At 36.6% G+C, this 26,549-nt stretch overlaps 2 protein-coding genes across 5 annotated transcripts; one reads left to right on the forward strand and one right to left on the reverse strand.

The window, feature by feature from the left end:
- Window positions 1-2,925: 2,925 nt before the first annotated feature.
- Window positions 2,926-12,332, reverse strand: LOC141587377 (V-type proton ATPase subunit E). Its single transcript, XM_074408850.1, has 6 exons — window positions 12,073-12,332; window positions 11,850-11,950; window positions 4,968-5,124; window positions 4,491-4,684; window positions 4,287-4,386; window positions 2,926-3,295 (listed from the first exon to the last, which is right to left on the reverse strand). The coding sequence occupies exons 1-6, from the start codon at window positions 12,172-12,174 to the stop codon at window positions 3,260-3,262; spliced, it is 690 nt and encodes a 229-aa protein (XP_074264951.1). The 5' UTR covers window positions 12,175-12,332; the 3' UTR covers window positions 2,926-3,259.
- A 2,215-nt stretch (window positions 12,333-14,547) lies between these two features.
- Window positions 14,548-24,897, forward strand: LOC141587378 (putative glucose-6-phosphate 1-epimerase). 4 transcript variants are annotated; one of them, XM_074408852.1, is made up of 9 exons: window positions 14,548-14,583; window positions 22,210-22,343; window positions 22,510-22,584; window positions 22,960-23,016; window positions 23,179-23,342; window positions 23,434-23,568; window positions 23,713-23,815; window positions 23,928-24,024; window positions 24,367-24,897. In XM_074408852.1, exons 2-9 carry the CDS (start codon window positions 22,224-22,226, stop codon window positions 24,534-24,536), a joined length of 921 nt encoding a protein of 306 aa, XP_074264953.1. In that variant the 5' UTR covers window positions 14,548-14,583; window positions 22,210-22,223; the 3' UTR covers window positions 24,537-24,897. The 4 variants fall into 4 exon arrangements, with proteins under 4 accessions (XP_074264953.1, XP_074264955.1, XP_074264954.1 ...); XM_074408854.1 differs by lacking the exon at window positions 14,548-14,583 and adding an exon at window positions 18,022-18,081; XM_074408853.1 differs by lacking the exon at window positions 14,548-14,583 and adding an exon at window positions 21,672-21,827.
- Window positions 24,898-26,549: the final 1,652 nt, after the last annotated feature.

A 26,549-nucleotide genomic window follows, 5' to 3' on the forward strand; every position in this document is an offset into this window, starting at 1 on the left:
ATTACTAAGTCAAACATATCAATCTAAACACAAAATCAATTTCATTTTGATCAAAATTAAGCTTAATAATTATCGGGTCATCAATTTAATCGGGTCAATATCGGGTCGGGTCTGGGTCGGGTTCGGGTCACTGATAATCAGGTCGTGTCGGGTTACGGGTCATCGTCGGGTCGGGTCGGATCGGTTTCGGGTCACAATATTTTCGGGTTCGGGTCGGGTCACTCGGGTCGGGCCAGGCTTGCCAGCTCTATAAGGAGGTAGAGGTATAAAAATAGGTGTAAAAAAGGGGCTACAAGATACCTTTGCATAATAAATTTCTGTCAAGAGAGGTATTAAGTCTTGTACAATGGGTTCTTAACTTTTTATCTACCGATAATGTATTGGGTTTGAAACTTGTTAACTTGAGATCTGACAGGAATTTACTTCCACAAGTATTTGATTTCTTATAACTTTAGGGAACATTTCTTACCTTAAAAGCTTGCTTGGGATGAGTGTAATTATTACTTATCTTACCTCCCTCAAACCAGTGGCAGAACCAGGATTTCAACTTTGGAGGGGGGGGGGGAGGAAGGGGTAATTATTTAAGGTATATTCGGAAAAATTCCGAAAAAATTAGCTAAAATTCACTAAATTCTCATCCGTAGTGGGAGGGGAGTAATGTGGAGGTAATAATTCCTCCCTCACCTCCTCTTTTCACCCTCCACGACCACTATTAGCCACCAATCTTCCCTCATTTCTTCTTGTCTTAGCTCCCAATATTTCCTTAATATTTACTCCCATCCTAAGCAAGAAACGTAATCACTATGCCAGTTTTCTTAAGAAGATAAGTGTAAGTTCAAAATTAGTTTTGTTGTAGAGTGTTGAATTAGTAGTTTGATCCTAGGAGTGTAGGTATAGACACCCCTAGAATTAAACTTAATCACGTACCTATAGATCATCAAAACCCAAATATTATAATAACAAGGAGTCGGGGACACATATAACTGTACCACAATTCTTGACAATATTTTACAGTCACCATTGTCCGTTGTGGAGCCGGAGTAGTTTGTTCGGATTACTTTTGGTTTTTTATTTATACTCAAATTACTCGCTTTGTGCTAATTGCCAGGTCATTTAGTTTCCACACAAAGACTAAAAAAATAGAAGAAAAACGTACAAAGATCTTAGATGTTTGTGTTAAGGTGTTGAATCATTTGCTACAAGCGGTATAAGGAGGTAGAGTTATAAAAATAGGTGTAAAAAAGGGGCTAAAAGATACCTTTGCTACTTTGCATAATAAAATTTCTGTCAAGAGAGAGGTGTAAAGTCTTATACAATGGGTTCTTATTTACCGATAAATGTATTGTGTTTGAAACTTGTTAAGTTGAGATCTGGCAGAAATTTACTTCCATAATTATTCGATTTCTTAGAACTTTAGGGAACATTTCTTACCTTAAAAGTTTGTTTGGGATGAGAGTAATTGTTACTTACCTTATTTTCCCCCTCAAGCCAGTGGCGGAGCCAAGATTTCAACTTAGGTGGACGAATGGGTAATTATATAAGGTACATTCGGAAAAATTCCGAAAAAATTAGCTAAAATTCACTAAATTCTCATCCGCAGTAATAATTCCTCTATCACCTCCTCTTTCCACCCTCCACAACCACCACTAGCCAGCCACTAATCTTCTCTCATTTCTTTTTATCATAGCTCTCAATATTCCCCTAATAATTACTCTCATCCTAAGCAAAAAATGTAATCACTATGCCAGTTTTCTTAAGAAGATAAGTGTAAGTTCAAAATTAGTTTTGTTGTAGAGTGTTGAATTAGTAGTTTGATCCTAGGAGTGTAGGTATAGACAACCCTAGAATTAAAACTTAATCACGCACCTCTAAACCATCAAAACCCAATATTATACAGTATAATAATAACAAGGAGTCGGGGACACAAATAATTGCCCCACAATTCCAAATTCTTGACAATATTTTACAGTCACCAATCACCATTGTCCGTTGTGGAGCCGGAGTAGTTGTTCGGACGCAATTGGTAGGCCGTAGCCCAACTGACCAACCAAAAGGTAAAACACATACGGAGTAGGATTGGGCCATATGGCTGGATGTATATTCACGAATCACTAATTCATGTGTGAGACGGTCTCATAGTATGATTATCGTGAGACCTTTTACGTAATGGGTATTTTTTTAGTTTTTTTTCCTCTATTGTTAGTTTCTAGTGCACAATAGGTTACCTCTCACAATCTCACATTATCTTGATATGAGACGGTCTCTTTGAAAACTTACTCCGTATCGAATCATGGAAAAAATCAAAATGTTAAACTTACTGTCCCTTCAAATTGTGTTTAGCCTCGGAAGGTTCAAGCTTGTGACGAAAAATGTCCGACACAAATGAGAATTTGTGTTTAGCATATTGTTATTTCCAATAGACAATTAAAAAGTTAGATTATAAAATGACAAATCTTTTTATAAATTAGCATATTTCAACAGGCACAACTTCTTGAAGATGTTTAGGCCGAGTTTTCCGAAGGGAATTGGGCGATTTTTTACATCTCAAAAACAATTATTTCAAGCTTAATATTGTCATTTACCATAAACAAGGAATAGTCAATTTATAAATTGGATATGCAAAATGCCTTCAAGTATGAAAAACGAAACGTTCAATCTACCATTTACCAGACCGTCCTACAAAACTGAGACCCTTTTTCCTATGCGACTGGACCAAGAAATTCATACAGTAGTCCAGTCGAATTCTCCAATAATGATAGATTTCAAAAATCACAAATTTTAGTAAAAATCTTACCTTGAAAACTTCTCCTAGCTATTCTTTTATTCCACTCGATATTTTGAGCCCATCGTGGTAACTAAAATTCAGAACTTCATATGCACAATTTTGGAATGCAACAAATTCCAAATTCATATTGTGGAACAACATTTTGTTTCGGGAAGAAATACGAAGTCAATTTACATAAAAAGAGCATTCATTGTCCGAGCCATAAAAGAACATACAGAAGCTAACATCGGAAAGCAGCTTTTCATCGAAAGCTGACTTTATTTGATTTGCTGATCACAACCAGAGAAAAAAATCAAGTACTTGCATGTCTCACTGCAATGTATAACCAAGAATACAGGGGAAAAAACTTCACATACGAAGTACCGAGTACTTGCTAATAATGAACATAATGGAACTCGAATGGATAAATAGAATGTGTACTACACTCACAGAGTGCTGGACAAACGCATACGATCTCTCCAACTCCATATCTCATCAAGCAGCAACAGATCCGAACAGCTGCTTGCGTATCTACAAAAGGAGAGTATATTGATTGTTACTTGAAGACACCATGAAATGTTGTTAGCCAATCCCAAATCATTTCAAAATGTAATCCAAATAGCTACTTAACTTTGCTTCAGTTGAGTTTACTTTAGCTACATCTGAAGTCAGGGGTAACCAGGTGCTCCTTGTGAGTTGTGACCATTTATCGTATTTTGAATAATAAAAACCTCATACTCTTCTAAAAACAATTGTTTCAGGTAAAAAAGGTTTTGTTGTTAAAAAAGCTGGAAAAAAAAGGATCGTCTCCAACTGGTTTTTGTAATTTTTGAAGGGTAATTTGTCTAGTTCCATCATTAACAAGTTTTACAAGAGGAATCACCGAAACAGCACGTAAAACATTGTTCATGCAAGCTCCTTTATAAGTTTGTAACTCTGTTTTATAATTCTATTCCATACAATGCCATGAAAGACCAATCTCAGGACGCCATACTAAAGTAAATAATTAAAGCTCAAAAACCCATATAATTACATCTTCATGAAGACAGAATACCATGATTACAACTTTAGGAACGTGACTTCACAATACAAAGCAATACTACAACGACTACGCCTTCGTCCCAAAATAATTTAGGATTGGCTAACCTAAATCATCATTCAAAACCGTTCGGAAATGAGCCAAACAGTGTATTAAAACAATGAGGATCTTTTAAAGGTGTGGTAAAAACAAAAGGTAAAATAAAATAAGATGAAGGTAAATGCAAGTATTACATTTCGCTTTCCCTTTTATTTTTTATTTTTCCCTTTTCTATTCGCATTTTGAGGTGTACGTTCACCCATTGACGGTTCTAAAGGATGATTCATGTCAGCCGACCCCAAATCATTTTGGGATTAAGGCTCTGATGTTGTTGTTGCAAGGTAAATGCAAGTATGAAACTAGTAAATACTGGGTAAAATAAAATGCAAAGTCAAAGAACATGTGAAGAATCAAATTGAAGAGGCGATAAGTAAAGTAAAATACCTGAGGAAGTTTCTTCCTGAATGCAACCTCTAGCCTAGCATCAAGACTGTTCTCGAACACAATTTTGCCATCTCGAGAAGCCAAAACAACACCTCCGGAGCTGGAAACAAAACAAAGCAGTCATTCAACAATACCGAAAAACTGTGCTTTTCCAGGGCAAAGCTTCAAGCATAGACCTAAAAGTTAGCATGTAAAGGAATTTACCAAGAAAGACCATGGGCATCATGATGACTAGGAGCAGCTGGAAGATGAATATCGTCAACAATGACGTCAGGTTCATGAACTTCAGCCTTTTTTGCATATTCTTCCTTGGCTGAGTTAAGAACATGATGCACATGATGCACATCGTCTTTGCGGCAACGCATCAAAAGTGCAGGTTCTTTCAGTCTCAGCAAACTCTGGAAAATAAAGCGGAGGTTATCATGGGAATATAAACAAACAAAAGACGTCAATACAAAACATTTGTGGTTACAACCAATAATCATTCATCCATTGAAAAAGTTGATCGTGTAGCACAACAAGGATCACATACTTAGATATGAGAAAATGGCATAAGCTAAGTTCTATGCACGAGATGTCTTTTAATGCAAGTCAATGGAACTTACTCCCACCCGTTCACTGGAATCATACCACTAATTGAATGGTATGATTCCGGTGAGTGAGAGGAAGTATTGAACTAACCTGAACAATAAGCTGTTTCAGAAGCTCGCGGTAGTGGTGATGGTGACCACTAACACGCAATAGCTCTTTTGATGCTGCATCTTTCATGGAGTTGACTAAGTCATCCTGAGCTTGAAGAACCTTAATCCGAGAAGCGTTGAGCTGCATAGAGTACTCTCTGCCATAGTGAAAAACAAATCACATTAAATCAATAGCGATAACCCACTACTCCAAGCAATTTGCTATTAAATCTGCTTTGGAAGAGCAAAATAAATCAAATAGTGTGCCATGAAGCACAACCTTCTCTTTCAATGTTCAGTGTCCATAATGGAGAAGTTACATAAAACTGATTGAGGTTATAGCTTGAGAGCTAGTTAGCAACAACAACAACAACAACAACAACAACATCAGAGCCTTAATCCCAAAATGATTTGGGGTCGGTTGACATGAATCATCCTTTAGAATCGTCCATGGGTGATCGCACACCTCAAAAAGCGAATAGAAAAGGGAAAATTGAAAAACAAAAGGGAGAGCGAAATGTAATACAAAGTCAAGGTAAACTAGCTTGAGAGCTAGTTAGCGAACCACAAAAAAGAACCACATGATTCGACTAGAATGACAACATAGAAACAGACACCACACGTCCAATATCTCTTTCTAAAGTACAACAACGATTCGACTAGAATGAAAACATGAATGAATCAAGTTTCAAATACATTGTGTTACTGAACAAGGCACAAACACGTGATACCAAATGTCTTGGTTCACAAAATAACTATTAGCGTAAACAGGCATCCGTCGATTAATCCAAATTCATGATACAAGAAGATACATAATGAAGATGCTAGGCACAACATCATCCAACAATGTCCAACAGAAGATCACGAGCTTACAGATAAGCACCACACGTCCGTTGATTAATCCACAATTCATAATCCATGAAGTTACACACAGAAGGTGCTAAACAGAACATCAGACAACAATGTCAAAGAGAAGACCGTAAGGCATGAGCTTACACATAAGCACCAAGCCTCCATCGTAGATATATCAGTATATCACAAAGATAAAAATATAAAATTAAGATTTTAGCAGGAATATACTCCTATTGACCGATCTGTGATTTTCTAACAAGTTATGTCAGGCTATATATTCCCTCCGTCCCGATTAAAAGTTCATTGTTTGAAATTTCTAAGGGGCATGTCGTAGTTCCTTTGATACCCTCGACGGGACGGAGGGAGTACCTCCTTTTATAAGCGAGTTAATAACTTGTACGCATACAGCGATCCTACACAAGAATAATCGCATGTTTTGAAGATAAAGCTAAGCAATGAGTGTAATTTAGCTACATTCCAAATGCAATTACGTGGTAAATCTAAACGTTCTTAAATTAATTCAAAAATTCACTCAATTACGGTCAACATCTAAGGCACAACAACAATCTACAATTTTTACGAGACTAATTTGTTCAATTTCTGATTCCGTAAACTTGTACTACTCCCGCCTCGATCGTGTGTTTTTGAAAATAACAAATGATTGAAAGAGGGGAAAGTTTTATCCCCAAGCAAACCCTAAAAACTTTCGAAAACTCACATTTCATCTCATTTTTTTACTCGATTGCTGCTTGATTTCATGGCCAGACCTAGGGGAAGACCTCGTGGAAGAGTAATCTCCCCTCAATTGGAGGATCAAAGGGTTTCTATGAGTGCTGCTCCAGACTCGGGTAATTCCCCTAATTCACCTCTCTTACTTAACGATGTTATTAATTCTGCAATCCGTAGTGCTAGATCACGTAAAACGTTTAAAAGTAGTGGCATCTATGGTTGAGGCAGGTGATAATCTAATTGAGGAAATTTCACCGGTCTCTATTGAGGGAACTATTGAAGAGGGGGCTCCAATGGTGGGGATCAGTACTAGTTCTGATAGCTTGAGTAAGGTATCTGGACCTAATAATGTCCATACCACTGTGTCTTTGGATGGTAAAAAAAGTGGAGAAAAACGCTGGAATGAGGTGGTTAGACCAAAGGCGGGTATGTCTTTACATTACTGCAAGGAAAGTGCAAAGTCTACTGAAATAGATATTACTGAAGGGGATGTCGAAGAGGAATTAAAGTTCTGGCAATACACACTTATGGGTAATGTCATTGGGGCAAAACCAACGATCCCAACCGACTAGTGGAATTTGCTTCAAAAAATTGGAACCATGTGGCTATGCCTGTCATTCAATACTACAAGAAAGGATGGTTTAGTTTCAGGTTCTCTACACTAACTGATATGAATGAGGTGCTCAAGAAAGGACCTTGGAGTATGGGCTCGCATAATATTATGTTGAAGAAGTGGAGTCCAAAATTCAACCTTGAAATGGACAATGTCTCCGTAGTGCCTATTTGGATAATTTTTCCTGATTTGGAGCCCTTTCTTTGGTCTAGCAGTGTACTTAGTAAGCTTGCAAGTAAAGTGGGAGAACCCTTGTTTGCAGACCTTCCCACTACCACAAAGGCCAAGCTCTCATTTGCAAGGGTTTTAGTCGAAGCGGATATCTCATCTGAACTCCCAGAGGAAATTATTCTAAACACCCCTTTTCATGGTCAAACTGCATTCGAAGAAAATTGATTACGAGTGGAAGCCATATTATGTCAATGTTGTAAAAAAATTGGACACACGCAAGACTCTTTTGTAAGGTAAATAAACAGAGGAAGCAAACTATTACTAAGGAGGTATGGGTGACTAAGACTAGACTTAGTGCCTCTTCTTCTTCTTCTCTCCCCACTGAACCTATTGTACAGGAATTGGGCTGCTCCGAGCTAGGCTCAAATTCCTCTGGCCGGTGATGATACGGTACAAAGGACTTAAGGAAAGACAATGCCAGTCTGAGCTTGAATCAAGCTCTTTGTACCTAAAGTGGTGGAATTTAGTAAGGTTATAGGTAGATCAAGGACTAAGAGTGCACAGAAAAGTGATCCATGGAGTGTCGCTACACACAATCGATATGATGATTTGCCATATTAAGGGATTGATATAGAGGATCCGTTGGAGACTACTACAGTAGTGGCTATTGGAGAGAACACAATACCCCCGATAAATGAAGATAGCTTGTTGGAATATTAGGGGCTTCAATGACAAGCTGAAGCAAGAGGAGGTGAAATCTTTACTTACTCTAAATAATGTGGATATCTTTGGTCTGTTAGAAACTCGAGTTAAGGCTATTAAAGCTAGTAGGATCTGCAGGAAATTCTCCACTTATAGTATTTTAAATAACTACCAGGAACATTATAATGGAAGGATTTGGGTGTTTTATAAGCATACTAATATTACTCTTAGAGGTGTGCAACGACATTCACAATTCATACTTTGTGATGTTACTCATAATGCTACTAAAGTAGATTTTGGAATCACTTTTGTCTATGGAAGTAATGATGGAAAAGAGAGATTGGCTCTGCGGGAAGGACTTGGAGATATCGCTACTAAAGTCCATGCTTGGTCTGTCTTGGGAGATTTTAACATAGTGCGCTCATTCCACGAAAGAGAGGGGCCTAATCCTCCTTCCCTAAAAGAAGTACAGGAGTTTAATGGTTGTTTGAATAGTTGTGGCCTTGATGATATCCACTTGCCTTGGTTACGAGTATACTTGGTCTAATAAGCAAGATGCAACTACAAGAACTTGGTCTAGGTTGGATAGAACGCTCATTAATCCTAGTTGGTTGAATGTTTTCTCTACTTCCTATGCTCAAAATCGCCTCCGGGATCTCGACCACTCTCATGAGTTGATCACCATTCTAAATGGGAGTCAAACTAGGAGAGGGTTCGATTTCCTTAATGTTTGGACTACCCACCCAGATTACAAACACTTAGTGAAATATGCTTGGATCAAACCTTGTTATGGCAAACCTATCTTTCGGCTATTCTCTAAATTAAAAAGGGTCAAGTGTGAATTAGTTTCCCTTCATAAAAGCGAGTACTACGGTATTAGTAGTAAAATTAAGAACCTAAAGCGGGAGTTGGAAAGCTGCCCGTGAGATCTTCAACAAAATCCTTTTTCTCAAAATCTTATTGATAGAGAGAGACACCTTCAACATACTTATTGCAAAGCTAAGAATGAAGAGTTAGATATACTTGCTCAGAGAGCTAAAGCCCATGATATTAAGGATGGAGACTGTTCTAGCAAATATTTTTTTTCAAGAATTGCAGCTCGGAAGCATTGTAATACAATAGGCACCATTCAAGACTCGGAGGGTCACAGTCGCACAGGGTATGAGGAGGTCAATTCAGCTTTTGTTGAGTACTACCAGTCTTCGGGGAACAAAGCGATATCCTCCCTCTAGATGAGTCTTTGTATGGAAGGGCCAACACTCTCTCAATTTTCTCGCCATTGCTCTATGCCTACCCTTCACGAGAGACGAAATCAAATCCGCATTGTTTAGCATTGGATCTACAAAGAGTCCAGGCCAGGACGTTTTTTCATCTGAGTTTTTCAAGAGTTCGTGGGATATAATCGAAGACGATTTTTGTACTGCAGTGCTGGATTTTTACAGAAGGAAGAAAATGATGACGCAAGCAAATATGACTCTTTTAGCCCTCATTCCAAAAAAAGAGATTGTTAGGTCTGTGAAGGATTTTCGTCCAATAGCGTGCTGTACAGTTTTCTACAAGACCATTAGCAAGCTTTTGGCTAGGAGGATGCAAAATATTATGCCCGAATTGGTTGGTCAGGAGCAGGCTGCGTTTGTCCATGGTAGGTCTATTTTTGAGAATATAATGATGTCCCAAACTTTAGTTAAGGGGTACAACCAGAAGAATATCTCCCCTAGATGTCTAATTAAGGTAGACATTCGCAAAGCTTTCGACTCCATCCAATGGGAGTTCCTGGAAAATATGCTCAAAGCACTACAATTTCCCGTGCAATTTATTCAATGGATAATGGGATGTGTCTCTAGCGCATGGTATTCAGTGAAGATTAATGGTAGTATAAGCGGTTTCTTTCCTGGGAAGAGTGGCATTAGACAAGGGGATCCCTTGTCCCCATATTTATTCGTCTTAAGCATGGAAATGTTGTCCCGACACTTCAGGAAAATGCAAAAGGAAGGGCTTGTTTCTTATCACCCAAAATGTGCAAAAATAACCTTGAACCATGGTTACCGGATTCGCTATGAATACGTGCTTACCGATTCGCGATTCGCTCTTATAGAGTGCGTGTTATATGTATTTTCAGTAAGCAGCATGATAGAATTCGCTTTTAACGATTCGCGATTCGGAGGGTACCGAGCGAATCCGGTAACCATGCCTTGAACCACCTTATATTTGCGGATGACCTTATGATCTTCACCAGAGGGGACGTACCCTCTGTCTATGCTGTATCTCGAGTTTTGGATAAATTTGCTAGAAGCTCTGGTTTGTGTGCCAACCCGGATAAGACGAATATTTATTTTGGTGGGGTGGCTTCTCATGTGAAGCAGGCTATAATTGAAGCTACTGGTTATACTGAGGATAGTTTTCCATTTCGCTACCTGGGAATTCCCTTAAATGCTGGGAGAATCACTTCAAGCATGTTCCATACTCTAATCGACAAAATTCAATTCTCTTTGAAACACTGGGCTACAAAATTGCTATCCTATGCAGGTAGGCTACAATTGATTAACTCAGTGATTTTTGGTGTGGAAAACTTTTGGTGCTCATCTCTGCTCATCCCTAAAGGGATCATTAAGAAAATCAATAAATTATGCAAAGATTTCCTATGGAGCATTGACAATGGCAAGACGAAGATGGTTTTCAAGAGCTGGTCTGCTATTTGTGCCCCTTGGTACGAGGAGGGATTTAATGTCAAGGAGGTGCTGGGATGGAATAAAGCGCTCTTGAGTAAATGGATATGGGTTCTGATGTCTGACAATAGAGGTGTGTGGAAAAATTGGAATGAAAAGTATAACTTGAAAAATGGCTCTATCTGGGACGCTGCCATAAAACCATTTCACTGTGAAAGTTGGCGCAATATTCTACAGGTTCGAGACATGTGGATTGAGATAGCAGGAGATAGGGATGAGGCTGCCAGGTTGTTTGAAACATGTGTTAAACGTAACAAATTCCAAGTGCAGGCTGCCTACAACCTTTTTAGGAAGCATGGACAAAGGGTGAGATGGGCTGTGGCCATGCAACCCTCCACTGTGGTGCCAAAGCACAAGGTCATAACATCGCTGGCTGTACAATGGAGACTGGCTACTATTGATTGCATTAGTAAAAGAGGTATGTCGTGGGTTAATAGATGTGTCCTTTGTAAACAGGATATGGAAACTCATGACCATTTGTTCTTCAAATGTCAATTTTCTGCTTCTACTTGGAGGGGTGTCTTGGATTGGATGGGGATTAGTGGAAGAGGGTTGACCCTTAAAAAGGAATTGCTATGGATTTCTCAGCAGGGCGCGAAGAGACATTGGAAGAGTAAATGGTTTAGTTGTTCCATCTGTGCAGTTACATATGCTATATGGAAAGAAAGAAACAGGAGAATTTTCGAAGGGTTCGAAAGGGAATATGAGAAAGTCATTCAAGACGTCAAGGAGGTAGTTAGCACTCGGCTCTTGGGAAGGATACACAAGAAGTTTTACGCAGATGCCATAGTGGCCTTACGTAGGGCTTAATATTGCGGGTTTCTTTTGATTCCGAATCTAGTGTGTTTCTCTTGTAAGTTTTTCCTTACTTATTCCCTATATGGATGAATAAGATGGTACCTTCTTACAAAAAAAAAAAAAAAAAAAATGATTGAAACGGAGAGTTTACATAACTAAAGCATCGATGATCAAATCAAGGTCTTCGATCAAATTACTGTCACAACTAGCAACAAAAAAAGTCAAAGCACATCAATAACATCATACACACAGAATAAAACCTTAAAAACAAGAGTAAAATCGAGAAAATTACATCTTCTTACGGATTTGAACTTGCTTCTCCTTGCGCTCATACTCTTGTCTGATCTTCTTCTTCTCCGCTTCCACTAACTGCAACTTCTCAATGTTGAACTCCTACAATTTAATCAAACAACAAAATCACGATCGTTAATCAATTAATCAATTAAATTACGATCATGAAGAGAAATTGCAATTAAAACTGAAAAAAAAACAAATCTAGATGAATTGAGATATACTTCTTCAGCGGAGACGGAGATTTCGTTAGCTTTTTCTTCGGCTTCTTGACGGATGAATTGGACCATCTGGTGGATCTGCTTCTGTACATCGTTGTCGTTCATCTTCTCCGATCTGATTGTTTTGTTTTTTGGTGTTTGATTTTTGTGGATAGATGAATTTGATGATTGATGAATGAATGATGGACAGAGAGACGAGAGGGTGGAATAAGCACGAGCACAACTCTTGTCTCTCTAAAATACTAGTATCACTACAATTAGTCGGTTCAGGTCGGGTTCGGGTTGGAGAATATAAGGCTATTATCGGTTATCAGTTCGGGTCGGGTCGGTTCGGTTTCGGTTCACCCAATTTTCGGGTTGTATAGGGTCGGGTTTCTCGGGTCGGGTCGGGTATGGTGGGCCGACACAAGGCACAACATTTCAAGACCCCCTTCTATCCGCAATTTAGCACTCTCCTTCCCCATGTCTGCTTCACAGGCGCTTCGGTAATCTACGAACTCAGCAATGGCGATCGAGTTACCGGCTTAAACACTCGTCAACAAGGTCTCCAACTTTTACTTTCATGTTCGCCATTTGTTCTCCATTTTACGTTGTCGTCTGCTAATTTAATGCGCTAATTAATCATCAATTTTCTCCTTTTTTTTTTAAAAAAATTTTACAATGTGAAATTTGCAATTGAGCTTAATCGTGTATTCACCAATTGTTTGTTTTCCTTTGATTAAAATACGTCTCACAAGAGAATAAAAAAGTTAAAACAATTGATCGGAACGAAGAGAGTAATTTTCCGTTGTTAATTTTCTGAAGGTGTTAGGTTATGGCGGGAGAAAGCTTGACGAGAGGAACAGTAAGGTAAAACCGAGTTCAATTTTCGTATGCGGATTTGTAAATTGTCTCATGTCGATACTTTGTAATGTAATGGTTGATTTTTCATCCTTCTGTGTTCAGAGAAGTTGAATTTCGCTGTTAATATTGTTAAATTTGCTTTTGCATTGGATTTTTGAGGACATTGTGTTGTTGATTTCAACGCATACTACTATTTTAGTTCGAGTCATTTCCATACGTTTATTCAAAATTACTCTCGCATATCTTGAACAAACCTATGAAAGTGTCTTGAAACGAGGGAGTACAAAGAGCCGAAAGTGGATTGTCTAGTAGAAGTACTGATTTGATGAACTAGAGAAAGAGAATATTAGAAACTGAATATGCACTGTGATTTTTATCCCTTGAATCGTCATCAGAATTTTGAGATTTATTTCCTGTAATGGAGTATAAATCCTTATATCCTACATTTCCTAATGAATAGTCCACACATCTAATTTACGACCTGTTAGAACTGATTCTAGAACAGAATAAGGGGCCTAGGGCACTAAGGGTGTGTTTGGATAGCAAAAGTGTAGGGAAAGGGAGCGAAGGGGGATGGAGGGAAGGGAAAGAGAGGGGAGGGAAGGGAAGGGGAGGGGGAATGGGAAGTGGTTGTTTGGATACAATTTCCCTCCAAATCTTGCCTATTGTTAAGAGATTTTGATTTGCCTTGGAGGAGGGAAAATGGATCCCTCCAAATCCCTTCCCCTCCATTTCCCTCCACCCTTATGCATAAAGTATATGCATAGCATATCTGCAAACTATGCTGGCTTGTCTTTACAAAAAAAGTTGTGGATTGTGGTGAATTTTCGAGGATGCACAGTGCAACAGAATAATATGTAACATGTGTTATGATGGATATAAGGTGGTGGAAGGGTACTCGGTTTTACCGCTAAGGATTGTTTAAAGAGTAGGCATACAGATATACTTCAGTGCAGTGTCAGTCATACTCATACTGCCTGGTGAAGTACTTTGAATCAGTCGATCTAATTTGGGTACATGGTGCTCGAAGATGGTATATTGTTATGATGCTTTACTAAGGCTAGTAGATGGTAATGAAATAAGGAGGTATAGTGGAACATAATTTCTGTGCAATATGATCGTAGGTAGAATTGGTGCTTCATGAGGCGTGTATGCCAATTGGTTTTTGCTTTTATGTCTTATTCTTTAAAATAGGTTTTGTTCTTGATTATCGTGCAAGTTTTTGGACAGTTTTAGGTGCGAATTGTAGTTAAAAGATTTCAAGATCATATGACCTATGTTTCTGCTTGTGTAGGATTTGAGCAGCTTACTGAGTTGCTTTAAGCACTGTTCTGTCTCTGACTCTATAGTGTTGTCAAGGGTTTAATTTGCCTAAAAAACTACTCATGTGTAACAGGTACCTCGGACATGCTTCTGGTGAGATAATTCCCACATCACAGGCCTTTGCTCGGTCTGTACCTATAAGCAGGTTACTGATCTTCTGGCCCCTGCTTTCCACTCCTTTCAACGATCACATCCAAATTCTTATTTATGATGCTTAATTTTCTTTATATGCCAGATATATCTTTCATACATACAACCACGATGATACGTGTGCTGGGTCCTAGTTTATTGGGCTTGACGTAAAGCATGTTGATGAAATTAAGCTTTGCTGTACTTCCTGGTCATCAGGTATGACTTGTTACCCACTAACCTGACTACAAAAATAAGTGAGAGAGACTATAGAGGGAAATAGACATTAGTCTCATTATCTACTCCAATGACCCTAATAACGAACAAGATCATTTATAAAAAAGAACTCGACGCGATCACAACCTACCAACTACTACCCTCTTGGAGAGCATGAAGTTCTAAATGCGATTACCTGGTGTATGTATGATACCTTATTGATTAAATCGTTTCAAAATGATGTAAAAGTTGCCTTTTGCCTAAAATGTTCCCATTCTTTTGTCTGTAAAAGTTGCCTTTTGCCTAAATTATTCGGATGCTTTACGATATGCCTGTCCATCACTTGAACTTACATCTCTACTGTCTGATAAGTGGAGTATCAGTCCTTGACATATTTTTTTTAATAATGAATTTTTTAAGCTAAGAAAGTATCCGTTTTAGGTGGTCACATATTACTACCCGGATACCTTGTGATATCTCTGTCCACCACTCGAGCTTACATATCTTTTGTCTGATAAGTGGAGTATCAGTTACATTTAAGTATTTCAATTTTGACAAATATTTCAGGCGATTTTCTTCAGATGTTAGTGGAGTTTTTCTTTCTCCTTCTTCTTTAGGAGCACAATTGAAAAGATCAGACAATCTCTTATGGCTCTTCTACTCTTCTTCATGAAGAGTATAGTGAGAATTGAAATTGTGTTACAATCCCTTCCTTCCTTCCCGCAAAGCAGTCGTTCAACTATGCGTGATTCTGGTTGTTATAGGATATAAGACCAGTGTGTGTTGAACTTGATAGCTGTCATGTTAGTGAGTTTGTTCATCCTTACTGTCTTGGTGGTTGTTTCTCCATGATGTGCTATTCTGAAGTGAACTTTCAGTTGAAATTATCTAGCTTAGATGAGACTTCTTTTTGACAAGCAAAAATTCTAGAACTTGCCTTTTGCAAATCCCCATGGAATAGCTTGCCTGCCATGCTACTACAACACTTCACTAGATCACTTGGTTACAATAGTATTTCTATATAAGAAATTTAAGGACGTATATATAAATACGGAGTAAAATACTTTGGAAAATTTTACTCCCTCATTCCCGGTCATTTGTTTACCTTCTTTTTACGGGTGTCTCATTCATTTGTTTACCTTTTTATATTGGGAAATTTTTTAAGGGTAATTTGATCATCCACATAACCTATTGTCCACTTGTCACTCAATGACACCACCCACAAATGGTCCCCTTCCTTCTCCTTGGTCTTTGTGCCAAAACCAAAAGTAAACAAATGACCAGGACAGAGGGAGTAAAAGTTTACAAAACGAGCTGTGTGGTACAGAATCGGCCAGTCGGCCACGACACTTGTGTTTGACCCCTACTTGTCACTTTACTTTTTAAAATGAGAGTGTTAGGCACTTGACATTGTGTCAGATTCAACACCGTGTTAGCGAGTCTGAGGAACATAGGCTGCCAAACCTTGAAATGAAGCTTACTTCTTTAAAAAGCTGGTTTAGTATCAAAATTTTAACCAGGGAAAGATGTTACTTATGGAATAAAGAAGATATTATCTACTATACAAATTACTGTGCAATATGGTTGTAGGTAGAACGGGTGCTTCATGAGGCATGTATGCCAATTGGTAAAGGATTTGCTTTTATGCCTTATTCTCTAAAATAGGTTTAGTTCTTGATTTATCATGCAGTTTTTTGATAGTTTAGGTGCAAATTGTAGTTGAAAATTTCAACATATGACTTAAAATAGGCATCAATTTTTCTGCTTGTGTAGTTGTGTAAGATTTGAACAGCTTATTGAGTTGCTTTAAGCACTGTTCTGTCTCTGATTCTTTAGTGTTATCATGGCTTAGTTTGCCTAAAAGAGCTACTCATGTATAACAGGTACTTCGGACATGTTTCTGGTGAGATAATTCCCACATCACAGGCCTTTGCTCGGTTTGTACCTATAAACAGGTTACTGATCTTCTTCCCCCTGCTTTCCACTCCTTTCAACGATCACACCCAAATTCTTATTTACGGTGCTTAATTATCTTTATATGCCAGATATATTCTTCAGACATACGACCACGATGATACGAGCGCTGGGTCCTAGTTTATTGGGCTTGACGTAAAGCATGTTGATGAAATTAAGCTTTGCTGTACTTCCTGCTCATCAGGTATGACTTGTTAGTTGTTACCCACTAACCTGACTGCAAAAAGAAGTGAGAGAGACTATAGAGGGAAATAGACATTAGTTTCATTATCTATTCCAATGACCCTAATAACGAACAAGATCATTTATAAAAAAGAACCCAACGCGATCACAACCTACCAAATACTACCCTCTTGGAGAGCATGAAGTTCTAAATGCGATTACCTGGTGTATTGTATGATACCTTATTGATTAAATCGTTTCAATTTGATGTAAAAGTTGGCTTTTGCCTATTATGTTATTCTGTCTAAAACGGCAAAGGAATATGTAGTTTTATACTCTTGAGAGTTGACATAAAATTTTGAAAACAGCATCAATCTGTATATTCAGGGATTACAGAAAAACTTACTCTGTTAGTCACTTAGTCTGATAAAATACTTGCATTTTTCTGTTGGCGAGGATTTACACTTTAGGCTGCAGGGTGTCTTAGTGACGTATAAGAGAAAGTAATTTGTTCACGCGAAGACTGAAAATTTCAATTGAAATTTGTTTTGTTTCACAGGATGTATCATGTATGTGCCATAGTTGAACTTAATTAGTTAAAATCTGAGTAATTTTGAGAGAATCTGTTATACACTCTCAAGTCTCAAGGAGATCTATGTCCTTGGCGAAATTGGCTTTTGTTGATTTTGTCCATCTCTGGACGATATGGTATCTCCAGCAAATCCGTCTCATCTTCTATAATTAAAGTAGGTCACCAGGAGACTCTGTCAGGACCCATGACATTAATCACAACTTTAGGTACAGCTCATTGATTGTTGGCATATGAACTTCCACACATGAAGGGACTCTTACCTCTTGCTTTATATAATTGTCTGGTTCAACTAGTTATACGTATTTTACACATGAATTTGGCCTTAAATAGTCATTAAAAGGTACAGTTTGAAGGACAACGGCTCCGCCTGGACCTAATTGGAAGGAAACCTATAGTTTGTTTCCTGTTGTTTTTTATGATTAGATCAGGAACGAACTTGTTCAATGGTTACCAGAAACTCTTAGCTTACCATAAGTTTGGCCTTTACCTAACTTTTATGTTGCTTTAAGTCAACCCTTTTTTCAGCTTTAGGAACCAGAAATCCAGTCTCTTTAGTGTTGGTTGTAAAGCCGTTTTCGAGATTTAAAATTAGGTGCTTTGGAGTATTTTAGATGATCTGTGGTTGTCATTGTCCTGGATGTGAAGTTAAATGTCGTTACGAATCAGGCACGACCTACTTGTTTGGCTTAATCAATGCTGATTCAGTTTGTTGCATGTCGTTGTTTGCATAAGCTTTGAATCCTCGTCGATCTCAGATCCTTCAAGCAGCAATGGTGTGTAATGTGTTCTGGTTTTCTGATTTATGAGATTATGAATTGATGTTTTTGTCTTACGGCAGCAGTGAGCTAAGGTAGAGCAGCCACAAAGTAATCTTATCTGAGTAAAGTATTTGTGTTTGATGTTTGATGTTTGATAAAGCATGAACTTGATCACAAATTTGACTACCCTATGCGACTTTTTGTGACTTGTGAGCATGAGGTTCTTTCACCCATACAGTTGATAGCTCCTTGTACCTAATTTGTTTAAGCCTCCATTAGGTATTGAAACATCTTTTCAGGTATAGATAGACACTCAAGCCTGGTATTATAATTTTGGGTTTTTTTGATAACTACTACCTTTGTATTACCATGTTTTAAGAACTACTATCAAAATAATTTTCGCTTAAAAACTATTACCAATAAGTTTGAATTTTTTTAAAAACACTACCAAATCTCATCCAAACTCAATAAAACACAATCTCAGCCATTTATTTTTGAATTTTCATCCTAAGTTGTTAATTTTATCCCTTGAACTAGTTAATTTGATGAAGTTTAAGCCACTTTTTTACATTAATTTAAAGTGATTTTGCCCAAAATGATTGGCAAACAGTAGTATTGGTAATGCTAAAGGGATAAAGTTTACACCTTAAGATGGAAATTCAAAAATAAATGGTTAAAATTGTGTTTTATTGGGTTTGAATGAGATTTGGTAGTGTTTTTTAAAAAAAATCAAACTTACAGGTAGTAGTTTTTAAGCGAAAATTATTTTGGTAGTAGTTCTTAAAACCGTGTAGTATAAAGGCAGTAGCTATCAAAAATTTTTTGGGTGGAGTTTTACTATCGACCTTCTTTTTCCAATGTTCTGATCTCACCGAAGCATAAACAATTATTATTCCGGTCACTTTGACTAGTTATCCATGTGGCTACAACCTAAAGAGACTAGATTTCTGGTGGAAAGGTAGCATTACTCTTTTTAGGAGCAATGTTAGAGCGCGATCGTGATCGGGCGGTACCGAGTCTTGGTATCGCTCTTACACATGCCTTCAAGGCCTTATGCCCTTGTGTATTTATCTCATCTATTTGGTTAGATGAGACAAATCTCTTGATAGTCTCTAGACGTTATGTATTTATCTCATCTATTTTATTTGACTCGTTTTATATCATCTTAAATAAAAATCTATGTAATTGTGTTTACCTTGCTATAGGCAGAATTGGGCTAGACTTGGATCGAGTTTATAAGACAATGGAGTAATGTTGATGTATTTGGGTAGTAAATTATGATAAGTTTTAAAAACATTTTTTTAATTTCTTTTGCAATTAATGTAGCGGTTGTTTAGACTCCAATGTTTGACCTTACCCTAGAAAACTAAATTATATGTGAAATAATTAATCAAGGAAATTTCGTTGCAAAAGAGATGGTGTAGCAATCAGTAGCATTGTCTGTTCTAGTACTTGAACATGCAAACATGTTACTCTCTACGGCCATAACTGTTGATGGTGACTATTGTTTTTTATTCCTCATATTATGTACGGAATATTTTATATCTAACCTTTCAAGTTTCTCTTATAAAATATGTCTACGAAAAATGACTAAAAATAATTTATAGCTTGGAGATGCTGCAATGGTAAGGTTTGGAAACCACTTTAAAAAACCTAATGTTGTAATTTTAACTAAACACAATTACAGAGTAGCTACTCTAGTATTTATTCAAAGTTGTGGTAGTTGTCGCCTCTCGTTCCGCCACTGATTATATAGCTTAATAAATATTGGTCCATGCTAACGATCATTGAAATTTGCTCATATATGAAATAACAAGTCTGTCAACGATGTTTTAAATTTCATGTATGCGATAACTATTCTTTTTAGTGTAAAAAGCATACTCGAGTGTGTAAATGTCAGCTACTTTAATTAGTAAAGTTGTAAGGGTTGGTATAATGGTCCTCATGATTTAAATTTAAATACCGTCGACATTGTGTTTGTCCTTTTAACTCCTTTTACACACACAAAGAAAATCATACTCTTGTGTGCTTTTGATATTTTAAGCATTATTTTTGGAGGGTATAAGACTTAAGAGGTAGGGATCATTATTTTGTTCTCTCATGTCACAGACTGAGAAAACCTCATCTAAGCGCAAATAAGGACGAATGATATTCATCGTATTATCAATAGGTAAAATGTCAATTTTGCCCTCGTTAGAAACCTATTAATTCTACCGTAATTATTATGGGAGACGGTCCATTTCTAATATTATAGGATTAAATGAATAATTATTTTATGAAAATGGTCCGTGTCACTTAATTTAACATAATCTTTTTATGAAAATAGACTCTTTTACGGTGTAAAACCGTCTTATTCTGTTGATTCTAATCAATACATATATAGATATGATTATTACAAAGAAAGTAAAGAAACATGCCTCTAAAGGTGAGAATAGTAAGATCCCTCTGGATTCTGATAGGCCATTTTAGAGGATGCATGTATTATGTAAGATTACATAGATTGGCATTGGAAGGTCAGAAATGAACTAATTCTTTTGTCATTATCTTTGGCAATTACTTGACCAGTCATTATTTTATCGAATAATAATCTACTTCATGGTCGCATGTATATATCTGATGCAGTGTGCTTACATGCATGCAACAACAATTTCAAAATAAATATCCAAACTATATAATTTAAAATTTATGCAACTTGTTTTATTTTAATTCTTAACTTTTGTTTTTGTCTCTATAGATTGGTACAAAATCATTTATTTTGGTAGTTATAAATTATTGTATTTATTATTTGCGTGATAGCTAATACAGGGTGGTACAGCTAATTTCAGATTCTTGCACAATGAACTAGTGATATTTTTTTATTTCTTTTATTTTGGGTAAAGGGAGTCATAACGGCGATTTGATGTTAATGGGATTTAAACCCATATCATAAATAGTTAAATACTACCGTTCGTGTTTTACCAACTAAGCTAGTTGATATCTACTTGCCGAATGAACTATAAAGTGTTGTTTTGCTAGAATAAAATTTATTGGATTGGAATTTTCTCGGATATGTGAATGTTTTCGTATTTCATAAATTGTTTTTGATGGGTTGTTTAGAGATCATACCGTGGATAAACTTCTCACTTTGTTATGCTACCCGACTTGAACTCATATACTCTCGTATAATTCGGACTATTAACAATAATTCCATCGGCGGTTTTAGACAATTTATTGTAAAATTGGATCTTAAGCAACCACTTTTACCCCCTGATAGGATTGTGTCTGAATCCATTTTACAACTATATTATTGTAAAACCGTCATACACATGATTAACTACTTTATTTAGAAATACTCCCAAGGCAGCAAGGTGCGTGAGCTTAACTTAGTTGACCCTTCAAATAATTACATTCTAATTTACTCACTAAACAAGAAAGATTCATTTAAACATAAATTCAAAAAAAAAAAAAAAAAAAGTTAAATAAAAAAAGAGTGAAAACGTGCCAAGTCATATAGGCAATGATATGAAATGAATAATTGACCCTTTTTCTATAAATCCCAATAATATCCACCAAACTTTTTTCTTCCTCTTTGTATTACCAATCTTATTGTGTGGACAATACTTCACGAGTTTACGTAAGAGTTTTGCTTATACGAATCTCTTGCATATTTTGCACAACAAATTAGTGATCCAAGGAGCTCTAATTTCTCTTTCAGATAATTTTTTGGAAATATTATTTCATTTTTTTGCCATCTGGGCATCAATCATTTCATACATTGCTTGGTGAGATTTAATTCATTTGATAATTATTAGTCTCGAGTTTTCGACCTAGTATTTAAGGCGTTTAACTCGCAACGTTTTGTGGAAAATTAGTGTACTTTTTTCCTTACACTTTTTTTCTCTCTTGAATAATCTTGTAGTTGTAGGTGGTTAGTAAAAGTTAGTTAAAGGGTAGTTGGAAGTCTAAATTCTCAACTATATAACTTGTAAGAAAATTTGCGCGTTTATTTTACGCCTTTTTCCAACCATTTTCTTCGGTCCTTCTTCTTATTCCTGTATTCATATATTCAAAGTCTTCGTTCTTGAAAAAAAAAAGGGATTGATTTGAGAAGTTATAAAGCAAAGTAGAAGTTGTCATAGTACTACATGGTTTTATCTCTTTTAGATATTGAGAAAAAAATGACTCCTTGTGAAGAAGTTGTTACCTTGGATGCGAATGTTGGATCCGTCGAAAAAATCAAAGACAAGCATGGGATTGAGCAAGTCATTCTTAAGAACTCCCGGGGCGCTAAAGTTCGGGTAATTTAACAAGAATATATATTCTTTGAATAAGTAACCCGTAATTTGGTTTGTGTTATTTTTCAATCTGTCCTATGTTAATAGTGTTACTCGATTTCAAATCATTTTGGCTACCAAGTTGTTCCGAGTTAAATGTGTAATAAGATAAAAGTCTTTGCTTGTGTAGATAAGCTTGTATGGAGGTCAAGTTTTATCATGGACAAATGAGCAAGGAGAAGAATTATTGTTCATGAGCAGCAAGGTATGCGATTTGATTTTATTCAATTAATTTTTTTCTATTTTGAACGTTGAGTACATCCGATCCCTCCTTACCCCGCAATTTGCGGGAGTGGTGGTTGTTGCATCTCTATTTGTCCCATAAAACAATTTCCTTTTTTTCTTAGTTTTTAATATTGGTAATCTTTTTCATGATATTTTAAACTACAAATATCTTGAAGAGTAGATATTTGAAAGATACCTGTAACTTCTAGTTGCTGTATTAGACCAAGAATTAATTTCAATTAACAGGTTTTATTGTTGGGATGTTGCTTTCAATTAGTTTCAAATATGGTGATCTTGAAATGGTCACATATTAATATGTCATAAGAAATTAATTTCTTAACTTTGACTTGTTCAGGCAATCTTTAAGCCCCCTTCGGCTATCCGAGGAGGAATTCCTATTTGCTTCCCTCAGGTAAACATCTGTTTTTTTTACCGTAGTTAATAAAGCCTGAGCAAGTTTCTGGTAAAATCGTCTTATAAATTGTACATAGGACGGTTTTACCTGAAACTTTGCCATGAAGGTGAAATGGTAGTTTATATAATGAGCTAATGATGGGAATGTTTTTTTGTGAAGTTTGGAAGCCGTGGCATGTTAGAACAACATGGATTTGCAAGGAATAGAATGTGGGTGATCGACGACAACCCAACTTCACCACGTGCTAACAAATCCAACGGTCAAGCCTCGACAGACTTGGTGCTGAAACCAACCGCTGAAGACATCACATCATGGCCTAGCAAGTAATCATCACCTGAATACTTTACGACGTTAAATTTGGTGATTGAAATCTTGGCATAAGATTGCTTACCCTTTTTAATCCTTTTGTTTCAGGTTTGAGATTCGCCTCAGAGTAACCTTGACGGAGGAAGGGAATCTCATTTTGAGATCACGAGTCAAAAATACCAATGGCAAACCCTTGAGCTTCTCCATTGCCTTTCGTACATATTTTGCTATTTCTGATATCAGGTAATTACTCATACGGTATTAGAGGAGCCTGTTTAGTTTTTAGTCACTGATAATGATCTAGGTTCTTCTGGGAAGCATATGTGTAGTATTGGCCTCTATGTCCATGAAGTAATCATTGACGAAATGTCTGGTGTAATCATGCAGTGAAGTTCGTGTAGAAGGGCTGGAAACTCTGGACTACCTTGATAGCTTAAAGGAAAGAGAACGTTTCACAGAACAAGGAGATGCCTTAACATTTGAGTCTGAGGTACATTAGATCGTGATTTTTCTCGTATGTTGCAGTCTGCAAGCTTGGGGGTAATCTTAGATAGTAATTTTATAATGAATTAAAGATTTATTTGCTATATTAATATTTTCAGATTGACAGAGTATACCTTAGCTCATCAGATGTAGCGCTCTTCGATCATGGAAGCAAAAAAACGTTTCAGATAAGAAAGCAAGGACTTCCTGACGTAGGTAATGATTTTCTTCTGAAGTTCCAAAATCCTACAACTTTAGAGAATGACTCATAATAAAAATTGCATCGTAATAAATAGTCTGTTTCAGAATGACTCATAAGAAAGCAAGGACTTCCTCATCAGATGTAGCGCTTTTCGATCAGATATGTTAACTTAATAAATAATCTGTTTCAGAATGACTCATAGTAAAAATTGCATCGTAATTACAAGTTTACAACAACCAGTTTTTAGTCTTCGGACCTTCATAGTAAACCTTTAAGTGATGATCATACTAAAAATTTGCATGAGACCGTCTCCCCTGAAAATTTGTGTTTAGCTGATGGCTTGTACTATCATGCAGCGGTTTGGAATCCATGGGACAAGAAAGCCAAGGCGATATCTGATCTAGGCGACGATGAATACAAAGAAATGCTCTGTGTTGATGGTGCAGTGATTGAGAAGCCAATCACCCTTAAGCCCGGTGAGGAATGGGTGGGGCAATTGGACCTCTCAGTCCTGTCTTCCTGCTAGTAAAATTCCAAGTTTTGATCCGACCCGGAAATACCAAAGACTGTTGCTCATATTTTAGCAGCAACATTATATGTTACTCCCTACTGACTGCAGTTTTTACAAGTTCAGGTAATACTGAGTGGAAATTCTAAAGAGTAAGTCGACAAGGGAATCAAGTATTAGTTCTACTAACTATTACTAATTCCTTAATTGTGTGTTTGATTTAGAGGAATTGTATTATATTTTGCTGAGATTGTTGTGTTTATATTTTCGACATTATTGTACATGAAATTATTGTATTGGCCGCCAAAAGTTGTTTTATGGGTCAATCATATGATGTAACTTATTGCTAGTAAATATTTTGTAGTGATTAAATTTTAAATCTTATTTCCCAATCATGTACATGTGAATGAATTACCATAATTGCTTCCGTAAAAGATCCTCTTCATTTCCTCAAACCTTTTAAGGGTCGGGATCTAATTTTGGATAAATCGGATGGTTGTAAATACACTTAAGTAGGTAAAGGTAAATGAATAAAAATGAAATATAATATAATATGTGTATTAGAAAGTAAATGGAGAGGATCCAAATTACTTCCAGGGTGACTAGACACAAGAGCCATTGATACATGTAACTCCGTATTTTTGTCGGAAGAAAATCGATTTATTTTACATCGATTAGTTTATCATTGTTTCAATTAGTAATTCATTGTTTAGAATTTAGAAGAACCGCTTAGTTTAACCTTTTTCGATTTGTAATTACACATTGAAGGTTCGTCAATTGTTACTCGTTATTAGTAATTCGTCGACGATTTAGAGTAGCACCCCAATGAAACTAAACAACTACGAGTAGATTTTAGGCCCATTGGGCCTTGGCTCGATATATTGAGCTTTGACTCTCAGATTGAAAAGTTGGGCTATAAAGGCTAAAGCTAACTCATAAGCAAAAAAAAAAATTAAAATAAAATATAAATGGTTGAAATTCCTTTTATTCCCTCCGTCCCGGTTATTTTTAACATTTGATTTTGGATCTTTCTGTACAAAGACAAATTAAGAGGGAGGCGGGTCAATTATAGATGACAAGTAGAACAAATTGAGAGTGGATTATCAAATTGTTCATTAAAAATATTCTTAAAATAGAAAGGCAAACAATTGACTAAGACATTCCGAAATGTAATATGTAAACAAATAACCGAGACTCAGGTAATAATTGGTTAGTAAGTGAACTAAATTTTCGAGTAGCCCCGTGAACCATTTTATATGAGGACATGATAAAGACTTTTGTGACTTTCACATACGTACTCAATAATTTCGTAAAAGCATTGGCTTGCCTATTAGCTAGCCGGTTTGATATAAGGCATGGAGTACGGAGTAGAGCATTTCCAATGATTGAGCAAAAGGACTTACTTGCAAAATATAAAAATTTCAAGCTAGTTGCTTAATCATTGAAAAGCTTTACATGGACTAGCTTAGTTTGAACAACTAACCCCATGAAGCTAGTAGTTCAAATGCACCCACAAAGAAATATGTGTCAATTAAATAAAGGAAAAATTGCAAATTACTACCTAGTATAATCAGTATTTTTCAAAATACTACATATTATAACTTTTTATTCAAAGTACTACCTTCAAAGTTACAACTTTTCCTGAATTGCTACCTAATAAGCTTAATTAGCTCTTAATTGAGGTAAATTAATCAAAACTCATAAATTAATATTGGACACCCATTTTACCCTCTTTAAACACTCATTCCTCGTCATATTCTTGCCTTTTTTTTACCACCACCAGAATTCAGCCCCCACATCACCAAAAGCACTGCAACCACTGTCAATAGTGTCACGTCAGTCCAGTCCCACCATCTTCAATATTCGCCACACCTAACATCATCTCCCACCTAACCACACATTAATAATCCACCACCATAGCGCCACCCAAGTCCCACCTTTACCTTACAACTACCACGTTTAAACCACCACCACCACCACACCTAAAGCCCTAACTAGAGAAAATCTTAGATCTAAGGAGTAAGATTCCTG

Source organism: Silene latifolia, chromosome 6, assembly GCF_048544455.1.
Source record: "Silene latifolia isolate original U9 population chromosome 6, ASM4854445v1, whole genome shotgun sequence".
NCBI lineage: Eukaryota > Viridiplantae > Streptophyta > Magnoliopsida > Caryophyllales > Caryophyllaceae > Silene > Silene latifolia.

Excerpts from the sequence above, each read along its gene's own strand:
- LOC141587378 (XM_074408851.1), top strand. The coding sequence starts at position 22,191 with ATGGTTTTATCTCTTTTAGATATTGAGAAAAAAATGACTCCTTGTGAA. Across the intron at positions 23,343-23,433 it reads ATCACATCATGGCCTAGCAA|GTTTGAGATTCGCCTCAGAG; the intron begins GTAATCATCACC and ends CTTTTGTTTCAG. Across the intron at positions 23,569-23,712 it reads TTTGCTATTTCTGATATCAG|TGAAGTTCGTGTAGAAGGGC; the intron begins GTAATTACTCAT and ends GTAATCATGCAG.
- LOC141587377 (XM_074408850.1), bottom strand. The coding sequence starts at position 12,174 with ATGAACGACAACGATGTACAGAAGCAGATCCACCAGATGGTCCAATTC. Across the intron at positions 11,951-12,072 it reads TCTCCGTCTCCGCTGAAGAA|GAGTTCAACATTGAGAAGTT; the intron begins GTATATCTCAAT and ends ATTAAATTGTAG. Across the intron at positions 4,387-4,490 it reads GATGCCCATGGTCTTTCTTG|CTCCGGAGGTGTTGTTTTGG; the intron begins GTAAATTCCTTT and ends TTTTGTTTCCAG.